This window comes from Hemicordylus capensis, chromosome 5, assembly GCF_027244095.1.
Source record: "Hemicordylus capensis ecotype Gifberg chromosome 5, rHemCap1.1.pri, whole genome shotgun sequence".
Taxonomy (NCBI): Eukaryota; Metazoa; Chordata; class Lepidosauria; order Squamata; family Cordylidae; genus Hemicordylus; species Hemicordylus capensis.
This window is the reverse complement of record NC_069661.1, coordinates 257,991,429-258,010,969: the sequence shown is the minus strand read 5'-3', so window position 1 is coordinate 258,010,969 and position 19,541 is coordinate 257,991,429. Positions and strand designations below refer to the sequence as shown.

At 56.4% G+C, this 19,541-nt stretch overlaps 1 protein-coding gene across 5 annotated transcripts in view; it reads right to left on the bottom strand.

The window, feature by feature from the left end:
- The window catches only part of GOLGB1 (golgin B1), a 56,180-nt gene that overhangs the window by 3,756 nt on the left and 32,883 nt on the right, over positions 1-19,541 (bottom strand). For all 5 annotated transcript variants that reach the window (XM_053252414.1, XM_053252412.1, XM_053252415.1 and 2 more), the window contains 11 exons: positions 18,810-18,883; positions 14,954-15,044; positions 14,185-14,258; positions 8,941-14,039; positions 6,408-8,358; positions 5,771-5,928; positions 4,896-5,019; positions 3,238-3,369; positions 2,349-2,507; positions 1,164-1,261; positions 289-423 (listed from right to left, as the gene is read on the bottom strand). In XM_053252414.1, coding sequence (XP_053108389.1) covers positions 289-423; positions 1,164-1,261; positions 2,349-2,507; positions 3,238-3,369; positions 4,896-5,019; positions 5,771-5,928; positions 6,408-8,358; positions 8,941-14,039; positions 14,185-14,258; positions 14,954-15,044; positions 18,810-18,883 — 8,095 coding nt within the window. The remainder of the gene's footprint in view (positions 1-288; positions 424-1,163; positions 1,262-2,348; positions 2,508-3,237; positions 3,370-4,895; positions 5,020-5,770; positions 5,929-6,407; positions 8,359-8,940; positions 14,040-14,184; positions 14,259-14,953; positions 15,045-18,809; positions 18,884-19,541) is intronic.

Below are 19,541 nucleotides of genomic sequence, written 5' to 3'. Positions count from 1 at the left end.
ACCCGCCCCTCCTGCTCTCCGGATGCAGGGTTGCCTTTCTGGAGCCCAGGCCTGCTGGAGTGTGGGACGGAGTCAGAGGCCATGAAACAGAGGCTGCCCACCTGCCCTCCCGCCACAAGCGGAGTGGAGCTGCGCAGGCAGAACCCAGCAAGGCCCAGAGACGTCTCACAAGGCCAAGACCACCCAGAGGAAAACCGACGTCGCTGTTGTACGCGTGGCTCAGAGCAATACGACCAAGAGACGGAGGAAGTGGGGCCAGCCGAGGGGCCCAGGCGCCTCCCCACTCACCGGCGGATGTGATCCTGGGCGGCAGAGAAAGCCTCCTCGGCCGCCAGGCGCCGGTCCCGCTCCTCCTGCAGCAGCTCCTCCAACTGCAGCAGGCCCTGCCTGGCCCTGCTCTGCTGCTGCTTGGCCTCCGAGAGCCTGCCAAGGGGAGGAAGGGGACTGCGGTCAGCAGGAGGGATGTGCACAGACTGGCTCGTGCACTCCCGGGGGGTGGGGGTGGGCCGGGAGGGCGCCCTTCCCTGCCCCGCCGGCGCTCTCCCCAAGACCCCTGGCACGGGACTGCAGTGTACCTCCTTGCAGCCCCCGTGAGTGTCGGACCGGAAGTGGACAACGCTCGTCTGCATTGGCCACTTGCAGTACGACGTTGACGGGGGCTGCAAGGAGCTAAGCGGCAGCCCCGTGCCAGTGGTTTGGGGGAGAGCAGCGGGGCAGGGAAGGGCACTCTCCCGGCCCCTTAAAAGGAAACACACCCCACACCTATGAGCCGGCTTGAATGATGGACTTTTGAACGGGTTAGGGTTAGGGTTCTGCAATCCCCAGCAGCTGCAGGGGCCATTCACAAGACGACCACGTGCCCGGGCTGGTTCAAGGTCATCCGCTGCCCAGATTAGAGAGGGGCAAAGGGGTGGATGTTTTCCCTGCCCTCCAATACAAGGGAGGGATTCTGATTTGTCCTACGGCTAGAAGAAGGGAACTGCGGCATGGTGGATATTCCAGAGGCCATACTGTAGGGCGAGGGGCTGCCGTCTGCTTATTTCTCAGGTTTGTAGACCACCCCAAACATCGGTCTCTGGGCAGTCACCTTGCCTAGATGTGGAGTGTGTGGCCAGAATAAGCCCACCCCCCTTCACCCCCCTTGCTCCTCCAGCAACACTCACTTTGTCTGCAGCTCCTGTAGCTCTGGGGTGTAGCTCTCCCTGGAGTTCTCGCTTCTTTCCTGGGGGGCTCCAGGAGCAGCGTCTGTCGAAAGGGACCCCTGGGGCAAAAAGCACCGATTAAGGCCTGAAGAGGCAGCTGCTCCAGCATGGGAGTGCGCGCTGTGCCTTGACCAGCCACCTCAAGGCCAATCTTGCTTGCCAGAGGTGACCAAACAGCCACAGATTGGTAAGTCCGGGCCAAAACACACCCGCCCAATGAGGCCTGAAATGGGAGTCAGAGCAGAGAGCCGAGTGAACACGCCAGGGGCCTCCACGCTGCAGAAGTGAGAAGGAGGACTTCCGTCCAGTGTTCCCTGTAAGAAGGAATCCCAGATGTTGTAGACTACAGCTCCCAGAATCCCAAGCTGCAGTGGGCTTTGGCCGAGGATGCTGGGAATTGTAGTCAAGAACATCTGGGAGCTTCTGCTAGAGGGGACAGTGCTTCGGTCCTTGGGAGCTTGAGTGAATTTCTGATCACACCCTCTTAAAAAGATTCGGAGCAGAAGGCAAGGGGACGAAGCATCAGGCAATGGGACCTGGGAGACCCCTACAGTCATGACACCAACAGGAAGCACTTGGCTGGGTTCTCCACATTGCCATGGAGACAGGCCGGCAGCCAGCATCATTCCTGTGGGAACTGAGACACAAAATGGCCCTTGGGCCATCATTTCCCGACTCTTTTCAAACTTAAAAAAAAAAAGGGGGGGGGCGGCGGGGAGGACAGGAGTTGCCATTTTTTAAAAGTCTAGGCCAGGGATTCTCAGATGCTGCTGGGCTACAAGTGCCGCCATCCCAGGTCTAGAATGAGGCAGGAAACGACTCCATGACCCAAGAGCTTTCCCCGGCTTCATTCTCAGCTAAACAAAATGGCGACCGGCAGCAGCTGGCTGTTGGAAACCTTTTCAGAAGCCGAGGCAGAGGCAAAAAAAAAAGAGGTTAGAACAAAAATGGTGGTAAAACATTTCTATCATCCCTGGTTTTCTCCTAACTGGATAAGAGCACATCTGAGAAGCCTCCTTGCTGCATTCCCCCCACTTAAGTGCTTAAAATACAGAAGTGGACACCAAGCAAAGCAGAGGACCAACCAGGGCCAGGCAGGGCAACCCCTGCGGCACAGCAGCCCCGCCGCCCCTTCCTCGGCCTTACCGGCTCCTTGGCGGGAGGCTGCAGCGCCTGCAGCTGCCTCTCGAGGGCCTCACAGTGGGCCAGGGCCTCGCTGTAGCGCTGGTGGCTCTCGCGCAGGCTGCAGCTGCTTCCCCTCAGCTGCAGGGAGAGGAAGTTCTTCTCTTCAAAGACCTGGGAGAGCTGCAGAGAGAGGACACGGAGGAGGAGGAGAAGCGTTCCTCAGCCACTGCCCCTGTCGCTCCTGCCTGCAGGGAGGGCCCTTCGTGGGGAGGCAGCTAGGGCACCGATGGTACTGTCTCCTTCACCAGGGCGCTTTCCAGACTGCGAGCCTCACACCACAAAAAGCAGTGTAAAGTGCTACGCTTTGTGCCGCCAAATTCAAAGTGCATTAGAGATCCGTTGGAAGGGAGCAAGCCTCCTACAGTGGAGAAATACAGCTACTTTTTTTTCTTTTTTGCAACGGACTTGCAATGTTGTAGCATTATGATGCAAAGATAAAATCTGAAAGAAGGCGTCAGAAATATGAACGGCACCTTCCTTACAATGTAGCGGCTGCAATGTCAAAACACAGGCAATACAGAAGGACACTTAAGCGACCCGTTGTGATACTATGATAGCGTGCAATCTGGAAAGCGCCCAGGAGTCCAGGGTATAACCATTGGGCAAAGGATCCATATCTTGGGATTCCAAAAAAAATCAACACAAATGTCTCGCCTACACAGCTGGGCAGAGAAACAGCCTCGACAGTGAAGTTGTATGCCACCCCTGGAAGAATACAAGCTTTTAAAGACCTGGAGACGGACAGATTCAAATAGAACGTGGACTCTCCATCACTGCTGTGCTTGAAGTCAACGTCTCCGAAGCCGGAAGTGCCACGGAGGCAAGCCCCCCCCCCCGCCCCCAATCGCACCTTGCTGTTCAGCTCCTGGATGCGCAGCTCCTTCCGGTGCACCTCCTTCAGGCTGCTCCCGAGTTGTGCCTGCAGACTGTGCATCTCAGCCTCGAGGCTGGATGCATCCTCCTTCAAAGGAGCTGGAGGAATCTGCAGGGAAACAGAACAGGCATCACAGGCCCCACTGGAGCCCAACAAACCAACCCCCAAAGTAGGGAGGGCGCTATGATGTTCGGGTTTCGGTGAGACCGGATGCCTCAACCAACTTAGCACATGGAGAAGATAGCCAAGTGGGGCAGCCCTTGGCTGAGCCCACCAACACTTCAGTGCCTGGTTGACGCACAGGAAGGACAAAACTCCTGTCTACGCAAGAGCAGCCCTGCTAGATGGAACCAAAGGCCTCTCTAGTCTAGCCCACCAATGCCTCTGGGAAGCCCACCAGCAGGAGATGAAGGCATGCCCCCGCTCCTAAGAACAGCCCTGCTGGATCAGCATCCTGTTTCCCACAGTGACCCACCAGAGGCCTCTGAGAAGCCCACAGGCAAGAGGGGAGGGGATGCCCTCTCTCCTGCTACTGCTCCCCTGCAACTGGTATTTAGGGGCATCCTGCCTCTGAGGCTGGAGGTGGCCTATAGCCATCAGATTAGTAGTGATTGAGAGACCTGTCCTGTGCGAATTTGTCTAAACTCCTCCCAAAGCCATCCAGGTTGTTGGCTGCCACCACATCCTGTGGCAGAGAATTCCATAGGTTAGTCATGCGTTGTGTGCAAAAACACTTCCTGTTGTCGGTCCTAAATTTCTTGGCAATCAGTTTCATGGGATGACCTCGGGTTCTAGTGTTGTAGTCTCTCTGCTCCATGCCTAATTGTATACACCTCCATCATGTCTCTCTCCTGCCACAGCTGCCCATTCAGAGGCTTCCTGCAGGTAGGCTAGAGCCCCCACGGATGCCATGTGCATGCTGGCGCTGTGTGGGGGTACTTGGCCAGAGCACCGCCCCAGCAGGAAACTGCATGGGGCGAGGGCGAGCAGGTAGGGACCTGCTCTCCTCTTTCTTAAAGCTCCCCGCTCCCAACCAGTGCTCGGACCGCAGTTCAGGCACCCCCCTGTAGTCTGAGTCATGTCTCCCCTTAATTGCCTTTCCCCCTAAACAAAGGAAGCCCAAACGTTGTTGCCTTCCTCTTGTGCTGAAGGTGTTCCAGCCCCTGATCATGCTGGTTGCCTCTTCTGCACCCTTTCTGGCTCTACAGTATTTTTCCGAGATGGGGTGACCAGACCTAGTCACCATGCACCCAGATGCAGCTGCACCACAGATCGGTGTAAGAAAATTACAGCAGCCACAGACTGGTTCGGGAGTCTCATTGAGAGGCTCTGCATATTTATTTCGAGTCTAGAGGCAATCAAGCTGAAGGCGAGGAAGGGCCGGAGGCTGGGAAAGGGTGAGCGGAGGCTGCGCAGCCCTTTGCCGAGGAGGGCAGGTATGGCAGGGGGTCATTTCTCAGGCGCACTCTTTCCGGTGAGCTCAGCCGCTGGCTCCCGTTAGCAGCCCTCAAGTGGGCGAGTGTCCCAGGTGTGCATGCAGAAGCCGCGCCGGAGTCATCCCCACAGCTCTGGGGCTCCACACCATTTCTGCACCCTGCCATGGGCTCCCCCCACCCTCCCCCCGCCTGCCTCACCTGTCTTTGGTGCTGCTCCTCCTGTGGGCGGGGCCTCGACTCCCGCACAGCTCCCTGCAGGCAGCTCAGCTGCTGCTCTTGGGCTGCTGTGGCCTCCCGCTGCTCCCAGGCGGCCTTCTCCTCCCTGCAAAAGGGCCAGAAGAGTGAGGGGCAGCAGGACGAGAGACCTAAAGAGAGGGAGGCGTTCCAGGTCCCACGTGCTTCCTGCCAAGGAGAGCTGGGCTTTGGCACTCCTGCCAGGCTCCTGTAGCAACACCGACCCAGGGTCCCCTGGCAGGGTCCAGAGCTGGCCACAGGCTGGCTTGGCTGGGCCTGGGCTGTGTGCATCCCAGTTCTGGGTTCTGGGTGGAGGATTCAGCATCTCGGGAGCCTTGGCCTTCAGAAACAGGGTTTCAGCCCTCAGGCTTGCCAGGAGAGGCTTCTTGGAAGCATGTGGGCTACCAGAGGCGGAAGGTGGGGCTTTTCAGCAAGGCCTCTGGTGGTCAGTGGGGTGTTGAAGGGCTACCTAGCTCCTCGCTCATTATCTTATCCGAAACAGAATACAGGAGGCAAAACAAGGGCATGCAAACAAAGGAAATGTGTGTAACGCCCAGAGATGGCAAAGTGCAGCTTTTCTTGGCCCAGGATTCTTCTCAGAGGACACGGCTTTGCCTTCACTCTCCCGACTTCCATGAGCCACATTGATGAGCACAGAGACCCGGGCAGGGCAGGGCAGTGGGTGCAGTGCCGGGCTTTGACTGAGGGAGGCCGGGGCTCAAAGCCCACATGTGGCCCCCCAACGCTACAGGCTGACCAGGAGCCCAGGTTACCATCTCAGGAGGACAGTCACGGGCCCCACTTTGGAGGAAGGATGGGGCGGGGCAGGCTGCTCTTACCGGAGCTGCTGGAGCTCCAAGTGCCGCGAGGCCCTCTCCTGCCGCTGCTGCTCCGTCTCTTGCTCCTGCTCCCGCAGCTGGGCCTTCAAGCGCACAAGCTCGGCCGTGTCCAGCCCCACCTGCAGGTACTGCTGCTGAAGGCTCTTCAGCTCTGCCAGCTGGGTTGCAAAAAGAGAAGGACGACGCTGTCACCGGAGGGGCCCCAGAAGGATCCCTGTTCCTAGACCTTGGGGGAAACGGGCGACCTCTCTGTCCCTGGCTGAGAAAGGCAGCCCTGCGCCCTCAGCGGAGAGAAGTGCCAGGCCCGGGGTGGGGCGCCCTCTATTTTTGCTCTGTGGGTCTTGCCTCCCACTACAGAATGCACTTCTTGGCTCTCCACTTTCTCCCTAGTTGCCCGTGCCTTGGACTCTCTCATCCGGCTAAAAGACTTCCAATTTAGAACAACGGAACTCCTGCATTACTTCCTGAGGTTTGTAGAAAGAAATCTGAGCATAAGGGTAGCACAATGCAGAAAGTAATATTGGTACAGAATTTGCCCTCCCAAGAAACAAAGCTTTTACTTTAAAAACAAAAAACCCTGGCTGTCAGGCAGCAGCCACAAAGCTGGGCTGGCAGCCCCAGCAGGCCAAAGACTCACCAGCCTGTCCCTGTCATTCTGCAGGGTGGACAAGGCCTTCTTCAGGCTCTTCACTTCGACGGGGCTGGCGGAAGCTCTCCCGGCAGACTGCAGCTTCACCTCATCCACTCGGCGGGCTTTGTCCAGCTCGCTCAGCAGATGGTCTCGCTCGCCCTGCAAGCTTGCCATGGCCTTGGAGAAGGACGTCACTTGGGCAGAGGCCCCCTCCAGCTCAGAGGCCAGGCGGAGAAGCTCCACGTCTTTCTCCTGGAGCTGCTGGCTGAGTTTCTCCAGCCGGGCTAGGAGTCCCTTTTCCTCCACGGAGCCCCGGAGGGCTCCCAGCTGAGAGACCAGAGCCTCCCTCTCCTCTAGGAGGTGTTTCTGCTCTTCCTGGCACCGAGAATTCTCCTCGCGGAGACTCTGGACTAGTGAGCGCTGCTCTTCCATGCTGACCGCGTACTTCTTCTCCATGGCCCGCAGCTCTTCATTTGACTGGTCCCAGCTGTCTTGGAGGGAGCCCATCGCCTTCCCAAAGGACTGGATCTGGGCCTTCAAGTCCTGGTTCTCCTCCGTGAGGGCAAGAAGGTTCTGCTCCATTTCCAGGAGGTCCTTGGCCAGCTCGGCCACCCGCTCCTCAGCTGTCTCGGTCTCACTGCGCATCAGCCCAGCGTCGTGATGGAGCTCCTTCAGCTCCTTCTCCATCTTGGCCTCGGCCTCGCGCCTCTCCTGGGCCGTGGTCTTGTGCGCAAGGGCCAGCTCTTCCTCCAGCTCCGCTCCTCGCTGCTGCGCCCGTGAGAGCCGGCTGCTCAGCTCCTGCACTTCATCCACCTTGCCCTGCAGCTGGGCCTGCAGCTCCAACATGGGCCCGCCCTCACGCAGTGCCGCCATCTCCCCTTGCACCCGAGAGAGGGAGGCGGCCAGGGTCTCCGTCTCCTGCTCCATACTGTGCTTGACCTGCTGCAGGGCCTCCACCGACAGCCGCAGCTCGGCCAGGGTCTGCTCAGAGTCTCGCAGCTTCCCCTCCGCGCCTGCCTTCTCCTTCTCCAGCACCTGGATGCGCTCCAGCTGGGTCTGGAGCAGCTGCTTTTGCTGGCTGTCCTTGATGGAGATGAGCTGGTTCAGGTCCTCCCGGTACCGCACCAGTTCAGCACCCAGCTTGGCATTCTCGGCGTGCAGGTCGTCCATCCGGCCGTGGAGGGTCCGCAGCTCTCCCTTCAGGGTGTTGTTCTCCGCCGCGGCTTCCTGGATCAGCTGGTCTTTCTCCAGGATGGCAGCCACGTGGCGCTGCTCCAGCTGCTGATAGTCTCCCAGCACGCGGTCCCGGTCGTCCTGCAGGGAAAACATCGACTTGGTGAAGGAATCCAGCTGGGCCTTGTGCTGCTTGCTCTCCTCCCGGGTGCTCTTTAGCTTCCCCACAAGACGACTGGCCTTCTCCAGAGCTCTCGTCCTCTCGGTTTCCAAGGCCGCCCTCTCCTCTTCTCCCTGGCCAAGTCTCTTCTCCAGGCCTCCCAGCTCCTCTTGGTGCCGCAGCTGCAGCTCCGACACAGCCGCAGCCACGGCCTCCTCCTTGGATGCTAAGAGGCTGAGGATCTTCTGGTCCTTGCTGCTCATCTCTTCATGGAGCCTCTCCGTCAGCTCCTTGGAAGCCCGCAGGTCAGCCTCCAACTGCTCACGGCCAAACCTGCATTCCTGGAGGGTGGCATCTTGGTGTTTGACCCGCACCTCTGTTTCTTGACGCGCCTCCTCACACTTTGCCAAGGAGCCCTGCAGATCTGCGAGCTTCTTTCTCAGACTCTGGAGCTCCCCCTCTTGCTTCTGGAGCTGCTTCTGGGAATCGTCGAACAGCCGCTGGGTCTCCTCAAGCTGGGATGCAAGCTGCCTCTTCTCCTCCTGGAGCAGCTGGGCTTCTTCTTGGTGATGCTGAAGCTCCTGCTGAGCCCTGGACTCCTGGGCCAACTTGCTCTCTTCCAGGCTGCAAGCAGGAGAAGCAGAATGAGGCACGGCCTGGCCAAGCACTCTCCACTCCCTCCTTGTTCCCATCAGCACCCAGCATCCCACTCTGATGGCCCATCCACAAAGATGAGAACGGGATACAGCAAGCAAATCCGATGAGTTCAGGCTTTGCAGCTTGAACCCAGAGTCAGATTTCAGGGGTCAACTGAGTGGCTCTCAGGAGGAGGAGGCCGGAACCCTGCTCACTGTCCCTGCTGGACACAGGACAGGGAAGCTACTTGTTCTGAAGGGAAATACATTTAGACGAGGCCTTCGTGGCTTTGTCCTAGACGCTCTTCCAACTCCCCTCCTCTGCCTTCCCTAGGAGCTTTCACCAAACACTCCCCACATACAAGTTAATTCTTGGAGCCAAAAGACACAGGAAACGTGACCAAAATTAAGAAGCAAGCCGAAGCTGCCGTCCCCCCAGATTTGGGAAGAGACGCTGGGCATCTCGCTTGCTAAGGCACCTCCAGCCACAAGGCAGGACATGCGCCCTTCGTTCTGCTGCTGGCCGCCACTTGGGGAAGCAGAGGGTGCCCCCCGCCCCCCTTCCCTTTACCTGGCAATGCGATTCTGCAGCTCTTCCGCCTGGGCAGCCTTCTGCTTCGCCTGCGCCTCCAAGGCCACGCAGGCCTCCTCCCGGGCACGCACCTCTTGCTCCTTCTTCTCAATGGCCTCGCTGAACTTCTTCTCCCACAGCCGGGACTCGTCGATCACCCGGTCCCGGTCGTCCTGCAGGGAAGACATGCTCCTGCTGAAGGCTGCCAGCTGGGCCAGCGTGTGGTTGAGAGTGCCTTGCAGCTGCTGGGCATCCTGGTCCTTGCGGCGCAGCGAGTCCTGGAGAGCCTGGGCCGCCTCCTCCGAGCGCAGCTGGCTCTGCCGCAGGGCCTCCAGCCTCTCCTCCAGGTTCCTGAGCTCCTTGGAGTGCTTGCTCTTCTCCTGCTCCAGGCGCCTCCCCAGGTCTTCCTCCTTCTGCCGCAGTTGCGCCTGGACCTGCTCCTGGCTTGCCCGGAGCTCCTCTCTTGCCTTCAGGCTCTCAGCCAGGACGCGGGCCGCCTCGCTCTGCGTGTCGTCCAGCAAGACTCTGCAGGAGGCCAGCTCGGCCTGGGCCTTCTGGGTGTCGTCTCCCGCCTTGGCCAGGCTCCTCCTGGCAGCCTCCAGCTCCTTTTGGGACTCGCTCTGGACAAACTCCAGGGCCTTGATGGTTCTCTCCAAGCTGCTGATCTTCTCCTGGCTCTTAATGCAGTCTTTCTGCAGCTGCCTGACCTCCTGCTGTTTCTCCTTCAGGAGCTCCTGAAGCTCCCTGGCCTGCGTCCGGCCGCTGTCCCCCTTCCAGGTGCTCTTCACCATGGCCACCTGCTCCTTCTTCTCTGCCTTCTCCCTCAGCAGCTGCTGCTTTTCGTCCTGCAGGCAGCTCAGCGTTCCTTGCAGGCTCGCCACCTCCTTTTGGAGCTGCTGGTTTTTGCTCTGCAGGTCCCCCACATCTTGCTGGTAGTTCCCAATGCTCCCGTTCAGCTCTGCCAGCTGGTTCATGAGCCTTTCCTCCAGGTCATCCTTCTCTCTTTCCAGAGCTTCCCTCCGCCTGCTGGCCCCGGCAAGCTGCTCTTTTGTGTGCCGGTGGGCTTCCTGCAGCTGGGCCACCTCTCCCTGCAGAGCTTCCAGGTCCTGGGCTTTGGCAGCCAGCAGATCCTCCAGGCTTCTCTTTTGCTCTCTCAGGGCCTCCCCCTCCCGCTGGAGCCTGCTTAGCTCCTCCGCTGACCCACTCCTCTTCTCCAGCTCTGCAACTTGCCTTGTGAGCTGCGTCACCTGCTGCATGTACCCATTGATTCCGTCATGCACAGGGCCGGCTTTGCTGGTTTCCTCCTCCGCCTCCTCCTCAGTATGGAGAGCAGTGGGCTCTGGAGGTTCAGAGCCTGCTCCTGGATCCACCTCACCTTCTGCTGCCACGGTGGAGGGAGCCGCCTTGCTTTCTGCCACCACCCCCTCCTGCTCCTTGCTTTGCAACCTCTGCCTCAAGTCCTGGATCTCCTGGTTCAGCGAGTCCTTTTCCGCCATCAGCACTTTCAGCTGACCGGAAAGGGACTCGCCGTGCTTCTTGGAGCTCTCCAGGTCTTCTCTGAGATGAGTGCTCAGCTCCTCCCCGCTTCCCGGCCCACTGTCTGCAGGGTGAGCCTCTGCTCTCAGGCGCTCATTCTCCTCCTCCAGCTCCAGGATCTTCTGCTGCTTGGATTTGGCGAACTTCCTCATCTTCTCTCTCATCCCCTCCATCTCTTGCTCTGCACCCTGCAGGCGTGTGTCCACCTCCCTTTTCTCAGCCTCGGCACCTTTCAGCTTGAGGAAGAGCTCCTGCTTCTCCTGCCGGACGCCCTCCAGAACCCGCTGGATCCGCTCAGCCTCATCGCTGACATTCTCGTAGGACCGCAAGAGGGTCTCGTACTCCTTCTGCAGCTCCTTGTGCTTCTCCTGCCAGGCAGAGAGCTCCTCGGCCTGGCAGCGCTGCAAAGCGCCAACCTCCTCCTCCAGACTCGTCTTCTCCCGAGTCACCCCCTCGAGGGCCAGCTTCAGGCTCTCGCAGGAGGCAGCCAGGTTCTGGTTTCCCACCAGGGCTTTGTCCACTTCAGCAATGAGCTTTTCCCGCTCCTCCTGGAGGACCAGCAGCTTCTCGGAAAGCACCCCCTTCTCCTTCTCCAGCACCGAGGCCTGCCTCTCCACATCCGAAAGGCGGAGAGAGGCGCTTTCCAGAGAAGTTCGGGTGCTGGCCAGCTCCTCCCTGAGCCCCTTGCTCTCCTTCAGCACCTCCTTCCTGGAGATGAGCGCAGCCTGCAGCTTCCTCTGCAGCTGGGCTTTGGGCTGCTGCTCCTCCTCCGCAGCTCCTTCGGCTGACTTCTGCTGCACTTGGGCCAGCTCAGTCTGCAGGTGCCTGGCATGCTTCTTCTCAACCTCCAGCTGGCCTTCCAGGGCTTGGATCACATCCCCTCTTTCCTGCAGCTCTGCCTGGAGGCTATGCAGAGATTCATTCGCGAGCGCCAGCTGGGAATTAAGGCTTTCGACCTCCTCTTTGCTGACAGGTTCCTTTTGTTCCCCTCGGTCTGTATGCTGGAGCCAAAGGCTTTCTTGCCGGGCAGCCTCTGCCCGGCAATCCTCCAGTTCTAGCCGAAGACTTGCCACGTTGGCTTCAGCCTGGCACAAGGCTGCCTTCACGGTCTCCGCCTCAGCACGCAGCTGCCCAACCTGCTTCTGGAGCTGCAGGGCTACCTCTGACTTGCTCCCAAGCTCTCCTTGCAGCTGGCTGGCCTGGGCTTCCAGCTCCCTCTTCTCGGCTCTCAGTTGACTCAGATCTGCTTTGAGCTGCTCCACTGTGACCCCTTCAGCTGCCAGGAAGCTCCCGGAGACTGCAGCACTCTCTGCTTGCAGGTCTGCAGGGACTTCCCTGCCAAGCTCCTCTGCAGGCCCTGGTGCGGGCTGGGTCCCATCAGGAGGCGCCTCCTCACCAGGCTTGGGAAGAGAAGAGCTCTCCAGCATCTCAATCTGGGCCTGGAGCTGAAGGAGCTGATTCTGGATGCTCTCTTTCTCCCTGCTTTGCTCCTCAAGTTGCTCTTGCAGGAGGTTGTAGTCCTCCTTCTGCTGCTTCAGCTGCTCTCGGTGGTGACGGTCCTTTTCCTGGGCTTTCTTGATGGTGTCTTTGCGGGAGGCCAGAGCCTCCTGCAGCTTCTTCTGGAGCTGCTCCCCCTCCTGTTCTAGAGCACAGATCTTCTCTTCTAGGGCAGTCTTTTGCTGTTCCTCCAGGCCAGGGTCAGTGGTGCTACTTGCCAGGTGTGCCAGAGGAGCAGGTCTGCCAGGCCCCTCTGAGCTCTGACTCACAGGTGCTGGATGATGGTCCTTGAGCTCAGCTTGCAGGGAGCCAATGAGGAGGCCCTTCTCCTCGAGCTCAGCTTGCAGGGAGCCAATGAGGAGGCCCTTCTCCTCGAGCTCAGCTTGCAGGGAGCCAATGAGGAGGCCCTTCTCCTCGAGCTCAGCTTGCAGGGAGCCAATGAGGAGGCCCTTCTCCTGCAGGCTTTGCTGCAGCTCCCCAGCCATGTTTTGCAACTTGGCCTCGGCAGATTCCTTCTCCCCGAGGACCATTTGCAGCTCAGCCTCCTTTGCGGAGAGCACCTGGCTCAGAGAGTCAGTCCTGCTTCGCTTTCCAGGGCTTAAGGTACCATCTGCATGGATGCTGCTCCTAGTGGGGGGAGATTCTTCCCCTTCCTGGTCCTGGGCCTCCAAGGCGGTGGCCCCCGGCTGCCCTCTGCCCGCTTCCGCTTCCCTCTCCAGCCGGCGGACCTTGCTCAGGAGCTCCTTCCTGCTGAGCAGGGCTGCCTGCAGCTTCTTCCTCACTTGCTCGTTTTCCTTCCTCAGCCCCTCCAGCTCCTCACCAGCAGATGCTGCCCTCTCTGCTTGCTGCCCAGGGGACTCTTTCTCCTCGGTCCCCACACCCTGGTCTCTCATCTCCTTGGCTTGCACAAGCAAGCTCAGCTGCTCAGTCATGCTCTTCAGCTCTTTCCCCAGCAAGAACTTCTCCTCGTTCAGCTCGACCATCCGGTCAGACATGCCAGTGCTGACCTCCACCATCTGCTGCTGCTGCTCCACCACCTCTCGTTGGAGCCGGTCAACCTCTGCGGACTTTTCGCAAACGAGGCTGTCCAGTCTGGCCACCTCCAGCTCCCTGGCGGTGATGCGCTGGGAGAGCTGCTCACCCCTCACCACGGTCTCTTCCAGCTGGGCCACCAAAGTGTGCATTTCCTGCTCCTTCTCCTGGAGGCGGCTGGTCAGGTTTCTCCCCAGCGTCTCTTGCTCTGCCAGACCACACTGGGCCTCATCCAGGTCCCTCTGCAGAGTCTCAATTTTCACCTCTTTGGATCTGGCCTCGTTCTGCAGGCTCTGGATTTGCTCCTTCAGCAGACCCAGCTGGGAGATTCCACTTTCGTAGTCAGAGAGCCGCCGCTTCTCCGCATTGGCCAAATCGCCCTCCAGCTGCCTCACCTGCTCCTTCAGTTCGGCCAGGGAGAAGAGCTCCTGCAGCTGGGCCAGGAGCTGATCTCTCTCTCTGGCCAGCGTGTGCAAGCTACAGCCCGAGTCTTCCACCAGCCGCTGCAGCCTCCCGATCTCCACCGCTTTCTCCTCCAAGACCTCCTGGTGAAGTTGCTCGGCTTTCTGCTGGCTGGCTTGTAGCTCGGCAATTTCAAACTGCAGCTTGGCCAGCTCCTGCAGCTGGGATGCAGAGGCCAGGGGAGGCTGTGGGGCTGCTTCCGGATCCCCCGCCAAGGGGCCCTCTTGCTCCATGGGTATCACTAGAATGGGAGAGGGCGAGTCGTCCTGGATTTCTACCCTTATCATTGAACGGCTACTTGAAGCACTCTGGAGAAGGGCTGTCCCCTTTTCTCCTCCTCCCTCTGAGTCACTGGCTTGCAATTTCACACTCAGCTCTTCAGCTCCATCAGGGACTGGGCTACTGGAGTCTTGAAGCTGCCCTTTCAGAAATGCCATTTCTTCCTGAGCTTCCTGTAGCTCTACCAACAAGACTGACAGATCTTTGTGTTTCTTTGCAGAAGGGTACTCCAGGATTTCAGACGGGCTGTTCTCAGTAGCAGGCAGTTCCTCTGGGTTCTCTCCTGGGCTGGGCTGGGACAAGGAAAGGAAGGAGTTAGCCTCCCACTAAAAAGCACAGTTGTAGGGTGGCTGTAGCATCATGGCCACGTGCTCCCAACCCCCAACGCAAAATGGGGGATGTGTGAACAGTGCCAAGCAAAGCATCAGAGAGACTCACCTGGGCTTGGGCAGCAGGCATGCCTGGTGAGGGTGGGCCTTCAGCCATGTCATTTTCCAGACCATCCAGGATGCCTAGACAGAGAGGAGAGCAGGAAAGTCAGCTGTAGCAAAACCACCACCTGGTTGCAACGGCCTCAGGCAAACGGCTTCCAAACCTTGCAGCTGTTGGCTTAACTCTGAGGATAGTAACAGGAGGCGTCATTCAGTCTTGCTCAGCCTCCACTTTGCTTATTCCATCACTCAGGCAAGTCACACACACACACACACACACACACACACACACACACACACACACACACACACACACACACCCCGTTTGTTGTAAACATCTGCAATCATTAGTTTAACCCAGCCACCATCACAGGGATCCAGTTGTTATGCTGCCTTTTTATAATAATTCTGCTAACTGGGCAAGGAGGCACATTTCATCTGGCGGCTCTCCTAAGCTCTCTTAGCAAAGGGAGACCTTTCCAATCCCAGGGCAACCTATTTCCAGTGGCTGTTACTGGTGCTTACCCTGTGCTTCTTTTTGGACTGTGAGCCCTTTTGGGGCAGGGAAAGTTACAGAGTTTAGCCGAGAGGGAAAACCAGCTGCCTCTCATGCTCTGTCAGCGGCCCCCAGCCTCCACAGTCCCTTGTTAGCCCCCTCCCTTGTGGAGATGTCCCCGATGACTGCAGGTCAGAACGGCCCAGCCAGGTCTTGCCATCAGGGCAGTCTCCTCTCTTGCAACGGACTCAGCGGCAAGGCACGACTTCCAGATGCTTACCGACAGGCCCCCGTGAGCTGCCACTGAAGCTAGATGGAGCCTCTGAAGCCAGTAGACCTTGCATGCCAACGCCAATTTCAGTGCAGCTGACCTTTTCAAGAAAAGAGCACATCAGAATATTAGAGCAGTTCTGCTGGACCAGGAAGACCTTGGGACCTAGGAAGCGGCCATATACTGAGTCAGACCCTTGGTCAATCTAGCTCAGTATTGTCTTCACAGACTGGCAGTGACTTCTCCAAGGTTGCAGGCAAGAATTTATCCCAGCCCTATCTTGGAGAAGCTAGAGAGGGAACTCGAAACTTTCTGCTCTTCCCAGAGTGGCTCCATCCCCTGAGGGGAATATCTTGCAGTGCTCACATGTGGTCCCCCATTCATATGCAACCAGGGTGGACCCTGCTTAGCTAAGGGGACAAGTCATGCTTGCTACCACAAGACCAGCTCTCCTCCTCTTACCTATCAAGTTCAACATCTGGTTGCCCACTGTGGCCAGCCAGATTTAGTTATATTTAGTTATATTTCTGGACCACCTGAACTTCCATCTCTGGGAAGTTTTCAGCAAATCAAATCAAATTAAAACAGAAATTAAAACCTCAAAACAATTTAAAATGAGTCTAGTTAACAAGCTTGGATGAATAAATGTGACTTTAGTGACTTTTAAAATGTTGTCAGAGATGGGGAGGCTCTTATTTCAGTAGGAGCACATTCCAGAGTCTTGGGGCAGCAACAGAGAAGGCCCATCTGGTGGCAACGGCAGATGAACGTCTCCAGACGACCTCAATGGGCAGTGGGGCTAATAGTGAAGAAAATGTTCTCTTAAATGCCCAGGGCCTAAGTTGTTTAGGGCTTTATCGGTTATATCCAGCACCTTGTATTTTGCCTGGAAATTTACTGGTAGCAGTGTAGTTCTTTTATATCGGAGTAATATGGTCTCTTCAAGATGACCCAGAGACCAACCTGACTGCCACATTCCGTACCAGCTGCAGTTTCCGGATAATATACAAAGGCAACCCCACATAGAGAGCATTACAGTAATCCAGTCTGGAGTTGACCAGCAGATGTACCACTGTTCTGAGGTCATTTATCTCAAGAAATGGATGAAGCTGGAGTATCAGCCGAAGCCGATAAAAAGCACCTCTGGCCACCACCTCAATCTGAGACACAGGGAGAGGTTTGGATCCAGAAACACTCCCAGACTGAGTACCTGTTCCTTCTGGGGAAGTGTGATTCTATCCAGAACCAGCAGATCAAAATTGCTTCCTGAGTTCTGGCCCCGCATAAGAAGTACCTCCATCTTAGTTAGATTCAGTCTCAGTTTGTTATCCCTCATTCAGCCCATTACTTATCCACAATTTTAGGGACCACGGTCTATGTTTTTGCTGGCTGCCAACCCCCCAGTCAGAGAAGGAAAATGGCGGGGGGTGGGGACGGGCTTTGTCCTGATGATGTTGATAGGGAGAAATAAATTTGGGCGTCTTCAGCATACTGATAACACCCTGCACCAAATCTCCTGACAATCTCTCCCAGTGGTTTCATGCAGATGTTAAAAAGCACTGGAGACAGTATGGAGCCCTAGCGGATGCCATATAAAAGTTCACATTTTGAAGAACAACAGTCTCCAAGCGACATCATCTGGAATCTGCCTGGGAGGTAGGAGAGGAACCACTGCAAAGCAGTGCCTCCCATTCCCAACCCTCTCAGACGGTCCAGAAGGATACTATGTTTGATAATATCAAAAGCTGCCAAGAGGTCCAAAAGGACCAACAGAGTCACACTCCCTCTACCAGTTCCCCATTGGAGATAATCCATCAGACCGACCAAGGCAGTCTCCACCCCATAGTCCACCGGAAAACCAGTTTGAAATTGTTCTAGATAATCTGTTTCATTCAAGAAACTGGTTTTGATAGCTAAGAGGCCACTACCCTCTCAATTACCTTGTCCAGCCATGGAAAGTTGGAGACAGGCCTATGGTTGCTGAACTCTGAGGAATCCAAGGCAGGCTTCTTCATAAGGGTCTAATGACTGCCTCCTTAAGAAAGGAAGGCATCCTGCCCTCCCTCAGAGAAGCATTTATAATATATCTATTTATATAGCCTTTTGATCAGGAACCAGTTTTAGTGGTTCCATTCCTACCTCTCTGGTAGAATCCGGATGGTGTCGCTTGGAGACTCTTGTTCTGCAAAGCAAGCACTAAAGTATGGTGTCCCTCAGGGCTCCATATTGTCTCCAATGTTGTTTAACATCTACATGAAACTGCTGGGAGAGATCATCAGGAGGTTTGGTGAAGGGTGTTATCAATACGCTGATGACACCTAGATCTATTTCTCCATATCAGAAAATGGCATAACTTCCCTAAATGCCTGGATGAGGGATAACAAAATGAAGTCGAATCCAAATAATACCGACTGTGGGGGATCGGGACTCGAGAGATGGTTTGGATCTGCCTGTTCTGGATGGGGTTACACTCCCCATGAAAGATCAGGTATGTAGCTTGGGAGTGCTCCTGGATCCCAAACTCTCTCTGGTTTCTCAAGTTGAGGCAGTGGTCAGGAGCATTTTTTAATTAGCTTCGGCTGATATGTCAGCTACGTCCATTTCTGGAGGTAAGTTACCTTAAAACAGTGGTAACCTCCAGGCTTGACAGCTGTAATGCACTCTATGTGGGGCTGCCTTTGTACATAGCTACAATTGGCACAGAATGCGGCCGCCAGACTGGACTCTGGGACAACTTGAAGGTACCACAAGACACTGATTCCGAAATAACTGCACTGGCTGCTAATACGTTTCCGAGAGAAATACAAAGTGCTGGTTATTACCTATAAAGCCCTCACTGGCTTAGGTCCAGGGTAATTAAGAGAGCACCTTCTCTGTCATGAACCCTGCTGCCTATTACGACCATCTGGAGAGGTCTGGTTACAGTTGCTACTGGCTTGTTTGGTGGCGACTTGGGGCTCGAACTTCTCAGGGGCTGCCCCAGGGCTTTGGGACATGCTCCTGTTAAAATAAGAGCATCTCCTTCTCTGTTTGCTTTTAGGAAGACATCAAGACGCTTTTAACGGAAATTAATTTTAAACTGTTTAATTTGTTTTTATCTTTTGAAATGTTTTTACTTTTTATTTTGTGGAATTGTAACTGTTTTTACTCTGCTTTATATTTGTTGTGTTTTAAATTCTGTACACCGCCTAGAGATGCACACATCAGGCAGTATAAAAATATGATAAATAAATAGTGATCCTGTGGTTTATGGAGCAAAGACAACACCAATGGATGTCCAAGCAAGAAGCATAAACTAGAAGTTGCAGCAATCACAGGAAATCCTCATGCTGGAGTTGTAGAATAGGGATGGTCACCAGAAGCTAGAGGAGGTTGGGCATTTTTGCTAACTCATTGCACTCTCTAGCTAACAAGGGGCTCAAGCCTCACTCCAGCCATAAACTCAGGGGAGGGGGAGGGCTGGCCTAGGGATGTGTAAACCGGTTTGGTTCGATGGCTCATTATCAAGCCAAACCCACCGACATGTTTGAGGGGTTCCAAGTTTAAAAGGTTTTTAACAACAACAACAACAACTTCTCCTCCTCTGGAGGCTCCCCCTCCCCTGTCAGCCTCCATTACAGCCCCGAAGTGCCCAGTTTGGGCAGTCTTCGGCCCGTTCCGGGCTTGTGCTCTGCCGCAGAGGCTATTTTGGAGGCCAGCATGCATGCCCAGTGGGCCTCTCAGAAGCACTTGGAGGTGCTGCTCTTCCTCTCCACCCCACCCACATAAAGCCTTCTGAGAGCAACTCAGCAAAGAGGACTGGGTCAAAGAGCTGGCCCCAAGCCCAGCCACGGGTGTCATTCATTCGTGTTGCTCAGAGCTTTACCTGGCTTGACTCTGCTGGGCCTGCTGCAAATTCTAACCTCTTTTCCAGCACAGCAAGTTTGGCACGGAGAGTCTCTGAAACAGGAAAGAAAGGGGCGCTAACACACCAGGCAGGGGGAAGGAGGTGCTTCTGCGGGTGCCAGAGCAGGGGCCAACCCCTCTCCCTGGAGAAAGGAAGGCCACAAGTTGCCCTGGTAGAGGAGCATCACCAGGACATAAAAAATAGACAGCTATTTTTACCCCCCCCCCCACCGAGGGAAAGGACATGTCACCAGAGATAGGAGAAATAGAGCAGCATCCCAGGAAAACAGTCCAAGTTGCAGTGCATCCATTACTGAACTCCCCTCCTGTCAGCTCCAAAGCCAAGAGGTTCAAGTAAGATGACCACCAGCAGGGTAGGAGAAGTGCCCAGCCTGCTTAGGAGAGCTGGGGGTGCTCCTGATTGTCTTGTAAACACCCAGGTGGGAGGAGGTGTGCGTGAGGTGGCAGCTGGGTAGGACAAGCACACCCTACCCCAGATTCTGTCCCTAGCATTTTACTGTGGGGGGAGGAAAGGCCGTTCAGCTCTGCTGCTGCACACACAATCACACAACCAGCAGCCAAGCAGAAGAAGGTAGTAGAAGCAGAAGTCCCTTCCTCCCACCTTGATGTTTGCAAGCACATGGGCAAAAATCAGGGGCACACCTGTCACTCCTATCCTGGCTGGGTGCTTCTCCTACTTTGCTGGTGGTCG